A 19,363-nucleotide genomic window follows, 5' to 3' on the forward strand; every position below is an offset into this window, starting at 1 on the left:
CCAATCATAAAAGTGGAGGACAATTCATGACTGATATTCAAATTGAACTATACCTATTTTAGCTGCATAGCAGGGAGGTATTTTACAGGGTTGAGTTGTTACGAGGACAACATCTAGCATCAAGCAGGCCTTGCCCCAGAGCTACAGTAGTGCCTGGAACACAGTAGACACCCATGACAGATTTGTCGGATGGACGGATGGGCGGATGATGGATGGATGGATGGGTGGATGGGTGGTGGGTGGGTGGATGAATGGATGATGGATGATGGATGGATGATGGATGATGGATGGATGGTGGATGGTGGATGGGTGGATGGATGGATGGGTGGGTGGATGGATGGATGATGGATGATGGATGATGGATGATAGATGCATGATGGATGGATGATGGATGATGGATGGATGGGTGGATGGTGGATGGTGGATGGAGGGATGGGTGGGTGGGTGGATGGAGGGATGGGTGGATGGTGGATGGGTGGGTGGATGGATGGAAGGATGGATGATGGATGATGGATGGATGATGGATGATGGATGGATGGGTGGATGGTGGATGGAGGGATGGGTGGATGGTGGATGGGTGGGTGGATGGATGGAAGGATGGATGATGGATGATGGATGATGGATGATGGATGATAGATGCATGATGGATGGATGATGGATGATGGATGATGGATGATGGATGGATGGGTGGATGGTGGATGGAGGGATGGGTGGATGGTGGATGGGTGGGTGGATGGATGGAAGGATGGATGATGGATGATGGATGATGGATGATGGATGATGGATGGATGATGGATGATGGATGGGTGGGTGGATGGAGGGATGGAGGGGTGGATGGGTGGATGGGCGGGTGGATGGATGGATGGATAGAAGGGTAGATGGACGGATTCCTTCAAATCAGGACCTAATGTGACTCTTACAACAAACTAAGTGGAGAAAATTTCAGAGTTGAAGATTTTATGCATCAGGAGGTTGAGGGGATAAAGGCAACCTTTGCACGGGGTGGATTTAAATCAAAGAACATGAAAGAGCCGGTACAGGGCAGGTGTGCGGCTGCAGTGTGAGGTCACACCCTTCGCAGAAGGCTTTGACTGACAGCCCCAGGAGCAACCCTCCCTCCCCTTTGTTGCTGAGGGGATTAAGGGCTCTGCGCAGAGCTCTGAGCCTTCGTCCCGGCTCTCGGGGGCTGGCCACTCTTCATGGGAGCTTGTGCTCCAGGGTTAGCAAGAATCTGGAGTGTCGTCACCAATCGGACAAGAGGCTCGGCCCAGGGCTGCTAGAGGGCTGGTCCCGGGCCAGGTCGGCGAGGGAACAGAGAGAACCAAGTTCTGCAGATACCAGAGGCACCCCGCCCACGATGCGGATCTGGCCCTCTGCTTCCGAGGCACCAGGTTGAATAATCCACACGCACACAGCTCTAAAGACAACAAATAGAAACGTCACGACGAGTGGTGGGGAGGGACTTGCAGGGGTTGACCTGCCAGCGAAGTTCAAGGGCAGGCGTGACGATGTCACCCAGTCGTGCCCAGCCCTGGCCGGCCCTCCAGAAACTGCAGAGAGCACAAACCACCTAAAACCGAGACGCAGACCGCGCCAGGCGGCTCAGTGGGAGGAAAGGCCCAGACATTCTGCTTCTGCAGCAGCTTCCCTGCAGGGAGGGAAACGGCGGTGAGAACGGACGCCCAGGTCCCGAGGCTCCATCAGCGTGGGGGGGCCCGCTGCCTGTAGTCCATCCATCAGACACGGCGCGGGAGGACCTCCGAGGCATGGACGGCTCAGTCTTGGTCAGGGTGACTTTGCACCCCACGGAGTGTGTGAGTGCAGCATTCGGGGGTCACTGAGTAGAACAGAGAAGATGGGGAATGGGTCTTAACGATGCACAACTAAGCATTGTGCTGCAACGGACAGCAAATCTACTTCACATGGGATTTACTGGCTCCGAATGAAAAAACTCAAGGATGATGTCAGCTTCAGTCACGGCTAGGTCCAGCAGCTCACGGTCCCATCTCCTAGTTCTAGTTCTAGTTCTTCTCTGGACCTCTTCTTCATCTTGCAGTGTGAGTCTTGATCCACAGGTCTTCTCTTTGGAAGCAAAATGACACAGGCCACTTCAAACTCCCCCTTCTTATGTCTACTCATGACTCAGCACAAGGGGGCTTCATGCCCCCATTTCAGTAAATAGCTCTTTCTATCACTTGCAAAATAATACTGAAAAATTTTAGTATAGTCTTAGATTTGTAGGAAAACTGCCAAGATGGCGTGAGAGTCCCCATGTGTCCCATTCCCGGTGTGTCTTCCACGATTACCGTCAGACGTGTGGTACTCGCCCGTCAGTGGACGAACGCCGGTACATCGTTCTGAACGAAGCCCGTGCTGCATCTCCTAGGATCCCGCCCAGGCCACGACACTTACCCATCAGGGCTCTCTCTGCTCGGCTTCTGATGACATGAACACTTGGGAGTTCTCTGCTATTTCTCATGAGTAGACTGGGCCGTGGGTTGGCGGAGGAAGAGCCCAGGGGTGCCTTTCTCATCACAGCATCTCAAAGACACTATGGACATGAGTTGCCATTCGACCTTGACCTTGATCGCCTGGCTGAGGTCGTGGTCGTCGGGCTCCTCACCCTTTCTCCCTCTCGCCGCGCTGTGTTCTTTGGAGGAAGTCACCGTGCAGCCCACACGGAAGGATGGGAGGCTCCTGCTCTTGGAGGAAAAAAACCCATTAATTGGGATTTTCTGCATTTCCCCTATTATGTATTCGACCACTTACTTCGTAGGTGTGGGCCATAACCATGTCTCCTAAACTTTGGGTCATAACCCAACGCTGCTCGGCGCACCGCACAGAGGAGTCCTCTGCCTGTTCCTTTGCTTGCCTAGCGCTGCCCTCCTGCCCGGCGCGGCAAGATGCTCCAGGCTCACTGACTGTTTCCTGTCTGAGTTGGAGCATCTGCCGTTTTGCCCGAGACTCCTGACTCCTTTTGTTGCAAGACCTGGGCTCTGGGCTCGCTGTGCCTGGGCTGGGGGCGGGCGTGGCTATCGCTTCCAGGCCTTCTCCCCACTGGCGTTGTGGCTCAGCGGGTTAACACCATGGCCTGGGGCACTGGCATCCCATATGGGCACCAGTTTGAGAACCGGCTGCTCCACTTCCGATCCTGCTCTCTGCTGTGGCCTGGGAGAGCAGTAGAAGATGGCCCAGGTGCTTGGGCCCCTGCACCCATGTGGGAGACCCGGAAGAAGCTCTCCCCAGAGAAGGAGGTATCAGACACTCTTTCTGTCTCCTGGACGGGGCTTCGGCAAGGTCCCAGTTCACTGAGCCACTGTCTGCATTTGGAAAGGGGCGGTACCTAGCGGCCACAGCCAATCAGAGCCCACCCTGAGGCTGGTGCTGAGCCCCAGCTGGATTCAAAGTGCTGGGGGAAAAACCCAGGAGGGGAGGTCTTCCCAAGGGCACCCACCAAGGAGAAGCAGGAGCCTGAGGCTCGGCCGTGAGGACAGCGCCACGGGGAAGGACCGAGGACCCGTCGGAAAGGAACTCTCTCTGGCTCTGCCGTTTTCCAAGGCCCCTCTCCTTCGGAGAAAGTTCTGGCTAGTGAGTGATTCGACTCAAGAAAATGATGGATGTCTGGAGCATCTATTCCCAAAGTCACGTGTGCATTTAATGAAATATTTTTAATCTTGTCCTTCAAACCATCCGGCTTGTCTCCTAATAGGTTCCAATTAAATCTTTTTTTAAATTACATTATTGTTAAAGCCTTTGCCGTCTTCACATGATTTTCCCCCCACCGCTCTGAGCCCAGCCCTCTCGAAATTGCCTCGCCATTCCGCTTTCCTATTAAAAAATGGAAAATTGCACAATTCACCTAATTAGTCAAATTTGAATCGTATGTGGCTATCACAGCCCAACGGTTGAATTTCACACACCATTTGAACAGATACGGTGGAGATGCCGCTGCTGACTTCCCCCACACTCCAGCGGCACCGTTCAATTACAAAAGGGATTACTGGGCTTCCTGTCTCTGCCGCTCTAGCAATATGCTATTAACCTTTATTGATTCGTGCTTAAATATATTCAAGATGGGTACATGTTTGCAAATCTAATGTGCTGGTATTTAAACAGAAATATTTCATTAAATGGATTTTCCTTTTTAAATGAAATTTGCCAAATGATTATAAATGACGGGAGACGAGTTTCGAACTTGAACGAGAGAAGGTTCTAGAAAGGTTTTCTGTGCTACTGGGTGGGTGGGTTGAGGAATGAGAGATTTTGAAGGGAGAACACACAGCTGCGAGGCAGAGGTCTTGGCCTAATGAGCCAGTGCCCGTGAGTGCAGCTCCCGTGCGGGGCTGTTGCGGGTGAGTCCACGCGTGGGAGGGGTTGGGGCACCTGCAGGAAGCAGCCGCCACAGAGAGATGACAATGGGTGCTGGTGTCTGCCGAGGATCCACCAGCCCTGTCCGTCACACGCTACCACGAGTGAGGGTTTGGGGAGAAGCGTCTGCCACTTGGGGAGGCGTCACAGAAATGTTGGCAAAGGAAACTTCCAGCCGTGCTGGGCGCGGAGAAGCCGCCACAAGCTACAGAATCCCGATGGCTTGCACCTGTGCGCACCTGTGCGCGCTTACAAGGCACCTGCTCGGCATGGGCACCTTCCAGATGGGGGCACCTGTGTGGGAGCCGCAGCCACCACCCGCGTGGTTTGTCCTTGGAGGGGCAAGACAAAGAGTCGCTTTCCAGGTGGCTTTAGCAGTTGCACAAGTATTTAAGTGGGAAGTGAAAGTGCAAGCCAGAAGTCACAGGCACACACTGACCTGCACGAGCCAGGATGTCCGGTGCCGGCCCAGAAAGCTCGGTTCCCTTTGCGGTGGACACATGAGGACGCCCTGCTGCCCCGGGCGGGCGGTGTTGTCCTCGCTTAGTGGTGTTCATGTCAGCTCACCTGCGAGCGCGGGGCTTGATGGAGCCCGGCCCAAGCACTTACCGCCTGCCGCCGCAGCTGTTATACGGTGAGATAGCTCGGTGATGGCTGCCAAGGGCGGCACGTGGCACTGTGCCCCGCGCGCCTCCAGGGACCGACACCGCTTCCACAGTCTCAGAGTCACCTCCCCGGCTTCTCTGTTTCCTGCTCGTCCTCTGGCCGGCCGGTCGGGAGTTCTTACCGGCCACACGGCGGGGAGTCGCTTCCCCTGCTCCGAGCCTCTCCCTGCTTCAGCCTGGCCCGCACGCCCTCCTCATCCTGCAGCCTGATTGATGAGCCCCCGTAGGAAGGCGGCAGGTCCGGCCTCTCACCTGCTCGAGCCCCCAGCACCTTCCCCTGCGGAGCAAAATGCCGCCCAGGGCATCGGCCCCTTCTGTAGCCTCAGCTGCAACCCCACTGGTCACTGACCGCCAGGCCGTGGCCGCCGAGGGCCACTGCTCTCCCCATGGTTCTCCCTGCCGCCAAAGCCGTCTCCTCCCAAAGCCGGGTCTCCCCGCAGCAGCGCACCTGTCCGCCTCCGGGTCTGCTCCGCTGGGTTTCTCAGCTTTGCTCTTCCCGACCACGGTGGCCCGCACACACAGGCTCCCACACGTCGAGGGCGACGTACGCCCGGGCTCATCAGCATCTCCTCTGGCCACACGGGGTTTTGTAGCTGAGAAAAACAAGGCTTGGAGACATCGCACAGCTTGAGAGGGTCCCTGTAGGCACTCGGTTTGACGTGACTGCAGCCATCTTGGCCGTAACCGCCATCTTGCCGGCTAGGTAACCATGATCTTCATCCCACACTCTGGGATGAGCAAAATCGTCTAGGCAGCTGACAGGCATCCCGTGCGAGGCACTGGCCCCTGCCCTGTTGGTGTTTCCTGAGAAAGCCTGGTTGGCCCCAGCTGGCCGCGGGCCACCCTACTCTAGCCTCACATGGAAACCCTTTCCTACCGCCTTGGGGTGCGAGGTCCGTCTGTCTTGGGGCCGTGCTTCCGTCCAGAGTCCCTGGTACATTTCACACCGGGTAATCCCGGATCCGTCCTCTTTCTTTGGACTCACAGCCGCTTCTGCCTTTGGTTCTCGGACATGGGGCTTCCCCACCCCCAGGCGTTGGCCGCAGTGCCTGCGCCGTGAGCCACAGACACGCAGTCCCTCTCGGTGCTCAGCGCTGTCCTGGGGCTCCGCCTGGGCCCGCTCTGACCAGGACAGCGCTATGCTGCTCCTCTTCTCTGCTGTAGCCTGGGGGCTGCAGAGCCTGCCTGGCACGAAGTAGATGCTCATGGGCGCCGTGGGAAGGGTGGGTGCACACGCATGCATTGTGTCCTCCAACAGCCCCCAGGGGAGGGGCACGGTCTAGTTCCATTCGACAGGTAGGAGAAGGAGACGGGGAGCGTGCGCGCTTTGCCTGTGAGGGTCGGGGAACATCCGTGAGACTGCATCTGGGCCCTGAACCGGGAACCGTCTGCCTGCAGGCCTGGGGTGAGCGGTACAGCAGTGAACAGGGCAGCTCGCGGTCAGGGGGGCGGTGAACATCCAGCCAATCACGTGAGAGAGGACTCCCGACCTCACATGGAAAGCAGTGGCCCACAGGAGCGGAGCTAGACCAGGGGCCGCAGGAGATCATCCCTGGGGTCAGCACCTGGCCCGCAGGGTGGGTTGTGCAAAGATGCTGTGGGTGAAGGGGGCAGTGGCCCAGGAGAGCCGTAGCAGCGGCCGGTGACAGAGGAGGGACGAAGCAGGGAGTGTGTGTGTGTCCAGGGTGGGATTTGACCTTCAACGTAGGGGCACTGAGCAGCCAGCAAGGGGTTTTAAACCCTGTTTAAATCGGGAGAGGCTGAAAAAGTTCCCGGCCCCTGCCTGGCACCTCTGATTGGGCACTAGCCTGGAGGAGGGCGTTCCCAACAAATGCAGAGTCCCAGGCCAGCAGCCAGCGCTTCCCACTGGGGGGGGTGGGGGCGGAGCCTGGGGCGGGCTGTTCACAGCGGCTACCTGGGCTCTGCTGACCAGGAGGCCGGAAGAAGGGGCCCCTCCCACCTGGATGCCGCCTTTCACCCTCTCCCGGAGCACTTTCTGCAGACCAGAACCGGAGAGAAATCTGGAAGAGGATCAGAGGAGAAACGCGAGGGTGCCAAGAAACGACTCCCAAAAGTCAGCCGAGGATTGCAAAATGAAGAGGCTTCCAGCTCTGGGGCGAGCAGAAAGAGGCCCTGAGACGCTCGGTGTGGGTGCCTGCGGGAAGGGGGTGGGGAAAGCGGGGGTCCGGAGCGGGGAGCAGGGCCCGCTCTGCCACGGGCTGGCACGAGGCACTCTGAAGCTGCCGGTGAGCACCTAGGCGGCGCCTCGGTTGGGGTCGAGTGGCCTTGGCAGGGATGCCGACAGCCGGGTCTTCTGCGGCTCAGTGCAGAGCATGGAGCCGGCTGAGAGCTTTGCCAGGCACTCCGAACTCCAGACCCTGCGCGCGTCCTGGGTGCCCGGGGCTGCGCACGGCTGTGCACCGCCTCTGCGCCTCCCGAAAGACTGGCGAGAGCGTCTGCAGAATCGCAGGCGTGGCAGCTGGATCCCGAGACTGGGGCCGAGGGTCTCAGAGCAGGTGGAGACCCTTTAGAAGGCCGCGGAAGGGGACGGACCCCTGGGGCAATGCCCCGGAGCTCTGCCCCCTGCCAGCTGGGCAGCCTTGGGGAAGTGACTTGGCCTCTCTGAGCTGGGACCCTGCATGGTAAGTACCGAGTCAGCAGTTCTGTGAGGGACTCGTTCCCAGGACTCCCAAGAGCAGTCCACAAAACCCAGGCTCCCCAAGCTGTGGGCCCAGAGCTGGAGCCCAAAGGCTCGGGGAATGGGAACCTGGGGCTGGTTCTACCTGCCTATGTGGCCCAGGAGAGCAGCAGCCCTGGGCGTGGCCCCCTTGGTGGCAGATTTGTTGTGGTTTCCTTTGGAAGCTTCTGGCTTCTCCCTCTGTCTCCTGGATGCTGGCCCCAGAGCCACCGTGAGTTCGCTCCGTCTCGTTACCCATCACAGGCGCTTATCCCCTGTGCCGGTCCCAGAGCAAGCAGCGTGGGAGAGCGAGAGGTGGAGGGGGGAAGCGAGAGGAGGAGAGTTTAGCCTGCAGCGGCGAGCACCCCCCACCCCAGCGGGCGAGCGTCCCAGCCAAACCAGGCGACTTGCACAGTCCCAACCCTCGTTCTCAGCCCTGAGTCTTTCCTGCTGCCTTAACCCCGCCGACCCGGCATTCCCACTTAGGTTTGGGTGCTGTCTTGGAAAGCGGCCGCTCCCCTTTGTCCAGGCACCAGGAGAAGCCTCGTTCAAGGTCACAGGGACAGGGCTGTGAGGGCTCCTAGTGGGTTCCAATTCCCGGGGCCTCCGCGGTGGGAAAGACCAGCTGCGGGGAGAGTCCTGTGGGTCTGGGCCTCCTCTCTCTGACTCCAAATCCCACCTCCTCGGTGCTGCAGCAAAACGCAGATGCTGGTTAGATTGAGCGTGTGACAAACCAGGAATAATGTTTCAGCACCAGTGTATTCAGTGCGGTATTTGAGATACATCCGAGACGTTGGCGTAGGAAGTCCAAACGCGAATGGTAAGTCCAGAATTTTGGTGTCATAATGTTAGACTATTTTTAAATCTAAATATGCCCCATAAACGATATTTGTGATATAGTAAATGTTTTAGTATAGTAGCTTAGAATTCAGGATAAAAATGTTAGAATAAGTTTTTTTTTAAGATTTTATTTATTTATTTGAGAGGTAGAGTTACAGACAGTGAGAGGGTTCGACAGAGAGAGAGGTCTTCTATCCGCTGGTTCACTCCCCAATTGGCCGACATGGCCAGAGCTGTGCCAATCCGAAGCCAGCACCTTCTTCCAGGTCTCCCACGCAGGTGCAGGGGCCCAAGGACTTGTGCCATTTTCCACTGCTTTCCCAGGCCACAGCAGAGAGCTGGATAGGAAGAGGAGCAGCCAGGACTGGAACTGGTACCCATATGGGATGCTGGTGCCACAAGCGGAGAATTAACCTACTACGCCACAGAGCCGACCCCAGAATAAGGTTTGGCATAACTATGTCCCGTGTGATATCCGGGATACACTTATACTAAGTACCTTGGCATAATAAACTTGGAATTTAGTATAATAACTTCAGATTTGGGACAAAAATATTAGAAAAATGTTTTAATATAATTCCATCCCATGTAATGTTTGAGACATGCTTACACTAAAACCTTATTTGTTACTTATTTGAAATTCAGATGTACCAGGGTGTCGTGTATTTTTATTTGCAAACCTGGGGATTGGTGGCCCACTGGGCGTGGACGGTGCTCCCACCCCAGCTGCTCACGTGCCTTCTCCGAGAGGGGCAGCCCCCCACCCCCACCGGGCTACGGCATTTTCCCCGGGGAAGGGGCGTTTGTCCCAGGCCTGCTCCGAGGACCGACTTCACGCAACCCGCGGCCTGCTCACCTGTGCTGGAGGTGGAGAGGTCGCCCTCGGCTCCCGGGGAGCTGAGAGCCGGCTCCTGTAGGCCGCGGGTGCCGGAGGTGGAGAGGTCGCCCTCGGCTCCCGGGGAGCTGAGAGCCGGCTCCTGTAGGCCGCGGGTGCCGGACGTGGAGAGGTCGCCCTCGGCTCCCGGGGAGCTGAGAGCCGGCTCCTGTAGGCCGCGGGTGCCGGAGGTGGAGAGGTCGCCCTCGGCTCCCGGGGAGCTGAGAGCCGGCTCCTGTAGGCCGCGGGTGCCGGAGGTGGAGAGGTCGCCCTCGGCTCCCGGGGAGCTGAGAGCCGGCTCCTGTAGGCCGCGGGTGCTGGAGGTGGAGAGGTCGCCCTCGGCTCCCGGGGAGCTGAGAGCCGGCTCCTGTAGGCCGCGGGTGCCGGAGGTGGAGAGGTCGCCCTCGGCTCCCGGGGAGCTGAGAGCCGGCTCCTGTAGGCCGCGGGTGCCGGAGGTGGAGAGGTCGCCCTCGGCTCCCGGGGAGCTGAGAGCCGGCTCCTGTAGGCCGCGGGTGCTGGAGGTGGAGAGGTCGCCCTCGGCTCCCGGGGAGCTGAGAGCCGGCTCCTGTAGGCCGCGGGTGGGTCTTTCCCTGCAAACTCCAAAAGGCAGCTGTTTCAGGCCTTGTGGGCTGTAGGGAATCAGCCTCAAGAACTCAATTCTGCTCCCATGGCTGGAAACCAGAGACAGACAGCAGGGTCTGGGTTCCATGAAAGGTGATTGACACAAACACCTGGGGCAGGTGAAGACTGCTCGGATCCGCTTCCGACTCCGGCTTCCTGCGGACGTGCACCTCGGGGGCAGACGACGGCTGCGGCTCCGACTCCAGCCTCCGGCCGAGGCAGGCCCTGGGAGGCAGCAGAAGTGACCCAAGTTCTCGGGTTCCTGCCACTTGCATGGGAGACCAGGATGTGCTCACGGCTCCCAGCTGCAGCCTCAGGCCAGGCATTTAAGCATTTGGGGAGTGAAGCAGTGAATGGGAGCTCGCTCGCTCTCTCTCTCTCACTCTCTCTCTCCACCTCTCTACCTCTCAATTTTTGAAAAGAGCCCAATGGAAATCCCGTCAGTTTTACCTATAACGCGAGCTGGTCCTGTGTTAGCTCAGTTAAGGAAGGCCCGTGGGTATCTGCGGGCTCCCGGGAGTGAGGGGACGTGCCCAGGCCATGTAGCCGGGCCAGCGGTTTGAGCCCCGGCCCTCCAAGCTTGCAAGTGAGCTGGCTTCCCTGGGAGCCCTGTGTCAGCTCCGGGCGCTGCAGCTTGGTGGGGACTGGTCGGGGCAGTGGGTTTCCACCCTGACTCAAACATCCGCTTTCTCTACCACTCCCCGGGAAAGCAGGCATCGCAGTGGCGCCCGTGCAGCAGCCTGGGACGGGTTCTTTTGCACAATCAGCAAACCAGGGGGCTGGGCAGCCTCTGAGTCAGGGGGGATGACCGCACACCTGGAGGGTCCTGAGCAAGAGGGGCTGGGCGCTGGCCTGCCTGCCTCGCCCTGCCTGCACCCCTGGGCGGGGTCCGCTCAGCCCGGCCGCTCTGCCAACTGCTTCCCCGGCTGGCACGGATCCTGGAGATGAAACCAAACTCCTGCAAGGAAGTTTGAGCCATGCGTGCTCTTCAGCATGGAGGAAGCAGTGACCCCACGGAGCAGGGTCCTGCCCGTGCTGCGCAGGCAGGAGCGGGAGTGGGGCCACCCGCCGGGGCCACGGGGGCGGTGTTCCGGTGAGCAGTCTCTTTCAGGCTGTGCCGGTTAGGGTCGGGACGCTGACTTAGCAAGAGCAGCCTTCCCTCCTCCTTCCATTTCTTCCCTCTCCCGTTCGTGCCTTTCACGCCCTCCGGAGATGTTTAATGAGCTTCTACTAAGTGCCGCACGCTGCGCGGGTCGGAGACGTGGCGTTGCTCTAATCAGACCAGGTTCCCCGCTCAGGGAGCTCCGTGGTCAGCGCAGCTGCCCGGGGCCGGATGACACACTGGGCCTGAGTGGCAGGAAGTTCTGGGATCCATCAGTGGCGTCTTCTGTGTGCCCGGGAAGGCGAGGAGGCCTGAGACAGCTGGATTCAAACCCTAACTCCACTCCCTGTGTCTGTGTCACTGCAGTCAAGTCGAATGCTTTGTCTGCACTTGGTTTCCAACAATGGCGAGCACTGGCTCAACACGCCTGCCTCTCCCCCGCCCCGCAGGTGCACAGACAGAATGCATGGCAAGGCTTGGCCCGTGGCCCAACCTCGGTCCTGAGAGACCACACCGCGGGGAGAGTGCGGACAGCTAAGCTGGAGCTGACTGGGGCAGGAAGGGCTGGCTCTGTGCCCCCACAAGGAGGCCCCAGGCCCATGGGGACCCAGCGGCCAGGCCTTGTCTACCCTGGAAGCAATGCTGGGCCGCTCCCGGGAGAGCAGCGGCGCAGGCGGGAGAGACAGTCGGCTGCAAAGGACAGCAGCAGCCGGCCTGGGTGGACGGAGACTGTGTCCTGGATGGAGGCGTGATGCAGGCTAACAGAGCCCTGGACAGAGCCCGGCTGGCCGCAGGGACCCAGCTGCTGGGGCTGGCGTTGGTGATGCTGTGGACGCCATGATCCCATGACCCCGACCCCTCCCAAGGCCGCGGGTAACACAGGGGCCCCAGTGGAGTGGCTTGGTCGGCCTGGCAGCCTGTGTCCTGCAACACGGGGACCCTGGTCCTTCAGAGGGGCCTCCAGGCCCGAGTGATGGAGACAGGCAGAGGCCCCTGGGGGGAAGGGGGCTGCAACCCCCAGTGCCCCTGGGAGGGGCCGGCGCTGTGGCGCAGCGGGTTAACGCCCTGGCCTGAAGCACCGGCATCCCATATGGCGTGGGTTAGAGACCCAGCTGCCCCACTTCCGATCTAGCTCTGCTATGGCCTGGGAAAGCAGTAGAAGATGGCCCAAGTGCTTGGGCCCCTGCACCCACGTGGGAGACCCGGAAGAAGCTCCTGGCTCCTGGCTTCGGATGGGCGCAGCTAGGGGCATCACAGCCAACTGGGCAGTGAACCAGCAGATGGAAGACCTCTCTCTCTCTCTCTCTCTCTCTCTGCCTCTCCTCTCTCTGTGTAACTCTGACTTTCAAATACATAAATAATCTTAAAAAAAAAAAAAAAAAACGCCCCTGAGAAGGACTGCCCCCCGCCCCGCCCCCACCCCAGGACAAGGCTCTCACCTGCTCGCAGCGCAGTGCACAACACAGACGTTCACCTGCCGTGGGAATCAGCGGCCTCCGTCTTCACGTCAGCCTCTCTGCCCCAAGCCTCCCTAGCTTAGAGGCCGCCATCTTTAACCCCGTCCCTCTTTGGTCACAAACCCCGCGCTGCTCCTCTGGCTGGGGCCGTGGCAGACGACGGAGCCCAGACCTCGGAGAAGCAGCACAAGGCAGGGCCGGGCAGGAGGCGTCACCCCCCACACCTGTTCTGGCGGTCTGGGTAGTCTCCATGTAACCATATCTTAGGACATCATAGAGCAGCTCCAAGTTGCCGCTCTTGGTTCTTCTTGGCGTCGGCACACTTCCACGGTCCCGTCTGTTTTCCCAGGGCACCTCAGTGACAAATCTGTCTTGTCGCTGGGACTCCCCTGGCTCAGGTCGGCCTCCCAGGCTGCCTCACACGGGGGCGACACCTGCACAGTGTCAGGCCCCTGTGCAAGCGAAAGCGCCCGCCTCGAGAACGCGGCACACACGGCAAATCCTAAAGGCGCCTCTTTCTAGGGGGGACGCCACTTGGGAACCTGTCACCTTTCTGGCCACGCAAGGAGATGATGCACTCAAGTCATCCAGTGGGGGAGATCTTGGGGCCAGCCTCCAAGAGGACGCCTGCTCTGAGACATGACCGGCCACGGGGCTGAGCCACGGCAGTGAGCCGTGGCAGTGAGCCACGGAGGTGAGCCACTGCAAGGTGGAGATGTGATTTCCCCATGAGGTCCCCAAGGGCGCCTGGACCTCTGCCTTGCTATCGCTCGCTCTGCCCCAGGGCTGTAGCTAATTAACTCCAATTAGGGTGGGAGGGCGCTCCCTGGGGCGGGGTCCGGTCACTTGGAGCCGTTACAGAGGTTTACTGTGTACAGGTGGCGCTCTCCTGAGCCAGGCACCAGTGGACACTTGGCGAACACTCTTACTGAATCTTTCCAAGGGCCGGCTGGGTCAGCCTCAAACATCCGAGGGCAGGGGAGAATTTGGTGCAGTGGGTAAGATGCCCCATGGGACACCTGGTCCCATACTGGAGAGCCTGACGCACGTGCTGGGGGACAGCCAGCGATGGGCCAAGCCCTTAGGTCCTTGCCACCCACCGGGGAGATGTGGACGGAGACCCCAGCTCCAGGCTTCCGGCTGGCCTAGTCCTGGCTGTGGCAGGCATCTGGGGAGTGACCTAGCAGATGGAAGATCTGTGTGTGTGTGTGTCTGTGTGTGTGTGTGTGTGTCCCTCTCTGTCACTCCACCTTTCAGACAAATGAATAGATCTTAAAGACTTTTGTGGTCGTTTTTCTGTGGCCACGTCCACAAGCTGTGTAGTTCCTCATTGTGTACATTAAGATACGCTCAGCTTAAAAGACCTCAGATGGTTTTTACATTGAACTCCAAGCAATGCAGGTGTCAGAACACGCGTGTGCGTTCATTCCTTCATTGAGTCTGTCAGTCGTTCATCGGGTGTCTACCGCGTGCCCGACGTGCCTGAACACACTAAGGAGCATCGGTGAGCAGACAGAGCCCCCCGCCCTCACGGAGTCTACAGCTGCATGGGGGGAGAATGGCAAAACCACGCGCAACCAAATAAAATAAGCACGTAGGTGAAACACTAAGACTCCAAAAGCTAGCGTGGAGTGGTGGGAATTTCCAGGAAAATCCCCCTTTCTTGACATAAACCTTTGACCCGGGAGATGGGGCGACACCATTCCTAGGGGACACGAGCACAGCCGTGCAAAGGCCCTGGGGTGGGGAAGAGCCAGGCCTGCTCGAGGACCTGATGGAGATCAGCACCACTGGACCAGAGCCCGCAAGGTGGGTCAGGGCGGGAGAGACCAGCAGGGGCGACGTAAGGACCTGCGATCTTATTTCAGTGTCAAAGGACGTGTTGGAGGGTTTCAGCCTGGGAGACAGGTGATTTTTTTTGTCACTAATAGACTTTTTTTTTGGAATTCTGTCAGAGTTCCAGAGAGAACTCTGGGGCCCCTGGACCCACGTGGGAGACCTGGATGAAGCTCCTGGCTCCTGGCTTTGATCTGGCCCAGCCCTGGCCATTGTGGACATTTGGGGAGTGAACGAGTGGATAGAAGATCTTTCTCTCTCTCTCTCTCTCTCTCTCTGGAACTCTGACGGAATTCCAAATACATCAACCAGTCTTTTTTTTTTTTTAATATTTTTATTTATTATTTGAAAGTCAGGGTTACACAGAGAGAGAGGCAGAGAGGTCTTCCATACGCTGTTCACTCCCCAGTTGGCCTCAACAGCCGGAGCTGTGCCGATCCGAAGCCAGGAGCCAGGAGCTTCCTCTGGGTCTCCCATGTGGGTCCAGGGGCCCAAACACTTGGGCCATCTTTTGCCGCTTTCCCAAGCACATTGCCGGGACTGGAACCAATGCCTGTGTGGGATGCAGCATGGTGGGTACATTACCTGCGCCACCACAGCACCGGCCCCAGCCATGCTCCTTCGGGCGCTCTTTCCTACCTCTTTCTCTGCTAAAGCTTTCTCGACGCCTGGAGGCACGAGGATCCTCTGGCAGGAGGCCGGCCACTGCATGAAAAAAATTACAAGTTATTCTTTTTCTGCCCAAGACATTCGTGCAATGCTAGTTGCATGGACACGTAACAGAAGTTCACGTGTAAGTCCACACAAACACGGGGCCCAGCACCCCGACTGTTACGACCCCTGACTCCGGGGGATCGGAGCGCAGTCGGAGTTCCGGGCGTGCTGGGAGAGATGCGAGCTCGCTTCTTCCTGGAACTTTCCAGAAGAGAGGTTCCTGCAGGGGTGTGGTTTTGTCCCCGGGGCACACTAACTGGAGACAGTTTGGGGTTGTCCTGGCAGAGGGAGAGGGTGTGCAGGGAGGAGGGTGGTGCCTCCAGGAGGACGAGGCCGGGAAGGAGGCCTGGCTGGTGCTGGACGCCACGCCACGCCATGCCACGCCACGCCCAGGACGGCAGCCACGCCCCACCCCCACCCCCACAGGGAGCTGTCTGGTTCAAAGGTCAACAGTGCTGAGGTTGAGAAACTTTATTCTAGAACAAATAAAATTCATATTATAAGAACCACGGAAACACTGCACTGCCAGCCTGCCAATTTCCTGGAAATCCAAAGTTTGTACTCTTGAAAAACATCAAAAACGTCAAGCACGCTGTCTTGGGAGGGGGTGGGGGCTGTGCTCTGAGACTGCTCATGGATCCGACAGGAATTCCAGCCTCACTGGAGTTTCCGACAGACGGACAGACAGACAGACTCCCTGTGTCCCCACACGCCTCCCACGCCAGCGCCAGAGGCAGCCTCGCCCAGCTCTCGCGGGGACCGCAGACGTCAGCGGGAACCCTGAGCTGCAGAGCTCCTCCCTGGATTTCCCCAGTGTCCGCCCCAGACGCGGTGACCGTGGTAAAGGCCGAGCAAAGTCGTCTGCGAACACAGCTCCATCTGGCACCCCACTGCCCGCCCAGCTCAGCAAAGGGGGAAGCCCCACAAAAGGCCACTGGGTTTCGGATCAGCGCGGTGCGCCGGCCGTGGCGGCCATTGGAGGGTGAACCAACGGAAAAGGAAGACCTTTCTCTCTGTCTCTCTCTCTCACTGTCCACTCTGCCTGTCAAAGAAAGAAAGAAAGAAAGAAAGAAAGAAAGAAAGAAAGAAAGAAAGAAAGAAAGAAAGAAAGAAAGAAAGAAAGAAAGAAAGAAAGAAAGAAAGAACACAGCCTTCGAATTCCAAGACGGAGGTGACAGAGCATCGAACAGGGCCTGGGCAGCCGCCACGCCACCTGTCCAGGAGCGGTCCCCGATGCAGATCCTGGGGGCTCCTGCAAGCTCGGGGTCGTGCATTTTAAGAACAGGAGGGAAGGCGGGTGTCCTGGCACAGCGGCTTGAGTCGTTTGCATAGCATATTGGAGCCCAGCTCCCTGCGGATGCACCTGGGAAAGCAGCAGAAGATGACGCAAGTGCTTGGGCCCCTGCGCCCACGTGGGAGACCAGGAGGAGGCTCCTGGCTTCAGCCTGGCCCAGCCCTGGCCATGCTGGCCATTTGGAGAGTGAAGATCTCTCTTTGTCTCTCCCTCTCTCTCTCTAACTCTGCTTTTCCAATAAAGAAAATAAATCTTTTTTATTTATTTATTTAAGAAAAAAAGCCCTTAGAGGGAGCAAGAAGACAGGCCAGGACCTACCTGTCTGCAAAAGAACCCCTCCGTGGGGGGAGGGGCGAGTTCTCTGGAACCTGCAGCCTTTTTGGGGTGTGAGGTGGCCCTGACCTTGACCCCACCATGTGCCCTTGGGAATCTCCAAGTTGGCCAAGCTTGTGTGTGAGAAAGGAGCCCCTCCAGACAGCATCCGATGGGACCAGGGTTCCCCAGGGCACAGCGTGGGAAACTCTGGCTGGGTGCATCTGTGCTAGGAAACAGCGTGGAGCTTGACCCTGGCTCCTGTCCCACACGGGGACCCTGGAGCCCAGGGACAAGCTAGAGGCCACGCACAGAGGCAGGCCCTGGGTGGCCACCGCTGGCACGTGCCACGCTGCGCTGTTTACAGAGTCCAGAGCCAGGGTCCTCACAGCCCAGAGCGTGTGCAGCCACGGGGCTGGCAGCCGACCAGGTGGCCCCAAATGTCGCCCTATGTAGGCCACGCGCTCCAGTGGGGGAGGGGCTGCGGCGAGCAGACCATCTGAGCACCAGGCTGACAGCAAACAGACGCTCGCTTTCCGCTCAGAGAGAGGCTCCAGGCCGCTGCTTCCGCGCGAGCTTGGGTGTGTAATTTAAATCTTATTAAATAATGAATCTGGGTCAGTGGTAATTTATAGATTACCTTCATTAACTGGATACGAACAGCCGGCAACTGCTGCATGACTCATAGCAGCAGTTTCAAGACAGGCAGGGCCCGGCGCTGGCCGGGTGTGAGGACGCGGCTCCAATTACCTCCCGAGACGCAGAAGACAGCGAAAATCAACATGGGGTTGGCCTCAGACAACTCCCTTTCTTCCCCCCCGAATTTTCAAGCCCGTCAGGAGAAATGCGATCCATATGTTTCGGATTTGTTTGCATTTGAACCATCAAAACAGTGTTTGTAAGAAGCATTTGATGTCCATACAAGAGCCCCTTCCCGCCCTTGTTTGAAAGCCTTTGGTCTCGGAACCAGGAAGTTGGCTTGTGCCAGATGCCACGGGGCCATCCCCAGCAGGAACGCCGCACAGGCGCTCTCCCGCCGGCCACAGGGCCTGTCCGGGACCCCGGGGATCCTCAGACAGCCCCAAGGAGCGGGCCTGGCCAGAACTGACCCAGGAGGCCCCTGCACCGCGTGTAGGAAAAGCAGCTTGCGAGGACCACGCACTCCCCTGCACCAGACCCGGTGCTGAGCCCTGAGCGCCGACACACCAGGCAGGCAGGTGAATCACGCCCATTGTGTGGATCGGGAGACTGAGGCCGAGGGACTCAGCGCGGCTGAGCTTGAGGTCTGGAGTGGGATCTGAAGCCGAGTTAATGAAAACCATGGGCGAACTCGGATCAAGGGCGTGGGAACTCCCGGGAAGGTTGCAGCTGCTGCTCCCATTTGCTGGGCGTGAGGAGGCGCTTCGGCAGCCCCTCCCTCTCTCGAGCCCCTCCCCTTCCTTGCTGTCTCCCTCCCTTCTCCCCCCGTGGATGGCACTCAATTGCTTGCCTGTGACTGGTAGAAATCAAGATTTATCTGTGCCTCTTTGCGAGCGTTTGCACACACGATTTTGGCTTCTTTTGGCCGCAGCGCCTCATTACTAAGACCATTTCTGCCTGTCCAGACTCCCGCTCGCCGCCGGCCCCTGGGGAGCAGGGGGTGGCTCCCCGTTCTCTCGTCGAGCTCAGCTTAATGCCCCCGGGCATCTTTGCACACTGACCCTGGGCTGCAGTTTTGATTCTAACTCAGGACCTCCAGGGCCACGTCCCACAAGACAATAAACAAGTTCGCGGTCCTCGGGCTCCCGGGCTGAGTTCTCACACGTTCCATCTCCTGTAGTCCTACAGCCCCCGTGGCTGGAATGCCCACTTTTCACACGAGAAGACTGAGATGCGAGGGCAGACGTGGCCTGCCCCAGGAGCGCCCCCTTGCCTGCTGCCGGCGGACGTGGAGACGGGGTGCCGGACACATTTCCCGGGGCGGCCACAGCAAGTTACGGCAAACCTGGGGCTTCCAACAACTGGAATTCATCCTCTGCAGCTGTGGAGGCCGGAAGTTTACAACCGAGGGGGCAGCAGGGTTGGTTCCTTCTAGAAGCTCCGAGGGAGAGTGCGTCCTACACTGTCCCGGCTTCTGGCACCTGCCGGCTTCCCTGAGGACCCGCTGCTGTCCCGGCATCCGGGGCCACCTGGCGTCCTCTGTGTCCTCCCGGCTTCTTCTCTCTGTCTCTGCTCAGGCACTCGCCATTGGCTTGAGGCCCACGTGATCCAAGGTGCTTTCGTCTCGAGACATTTGCCGTGTTCCCAATGGGGCCGCGGGCAGATCCTCTCGGGGCTGTCAACTCAGCTCGGACACGCTGCTCACAGCGGGGCCTCCCCCAGAGGGCTCAGGGCAGCAGGACCTGAGAGTGGGGAGTGGGGCGACGTCGTGGGCACAGGGACCTGGCGGCTCGTCCCCTGCCCGGCCACTGGACAAGCAGCAGTTGCTTGCGGGGGCCTCTCCAGGCTCTGAGCTGCCATGGCTGAACTGGTGGGAACGGGCTCTCAGCTCAGGGTCCAGTGTGGGTCTGTCTCAGTCTGCAGCACTGGGCCAGGGGATGCTTGGGTCCCAGGAGTCACCCAGC

The 19,363-nt window shown here is 58.9% G+C and overlaps 1 protein-coding gene across 1 annotated transcript; it reads right to left on the reverse strand.

The window, feature by feature from the left end:
- Positions 1-8,685: 8,685 nt before the first annotated feature.
- LOC149123304 (uncharacterized) lies at positions 8,686-10,329 on the reverse strand. The gene is made up of 2 exons (XM_089308895.1): positions 9,407-10,329; positions 8,686-8,888 (listed from the first exon to the last, which is right to left on the reverse strand). Exons 1-2 carry the CDS (start codon positions 10,131-10,133, stop codon positions 8,686-8,688), a joined length of 930 nt encoding a protein of 309 aa, XP_089165021.1. The 5' UTR covers positions 10,134-10,329.
- Between the last annotated feature and the right edge of the window lie 9,034 nt (positions 10,330-19,363).

Source organism: Oryctolagus cuniculus, chromosome 11, assembly GCF_051225735.1.
Source record: "Oryctolagus cuniculus isolate XC-2025 breed Fujian yellow rabbit chromosome 11, ASM5122573v1, whole genome shotgun sequence".
Lineage (NCBI taxonomy): Eukaryota > Metazoa > Chordata > Mammalia > Lagomorpha > Leporidae > Oryctolagus > Oryctolagus cuniculus.

Bases quoted from the DNA above. Each gene is read 5' to 3' on its own strand.
- LOC149123304 (XM_089308895.1), bottom strand. From the start codon at position 10,133: ATGGAACCCAGACCCTGCTGTCTGTCTCTGGTTTCCAGCCATGGGAGC. The intron at 8,889-9,406 runs GTGAGCAGGCCG...CTTCCTATCCAG, and splicing joins CCTCTCCACCTCCAGCACAG to CTCTCTGCTGTGGCCTGGGA.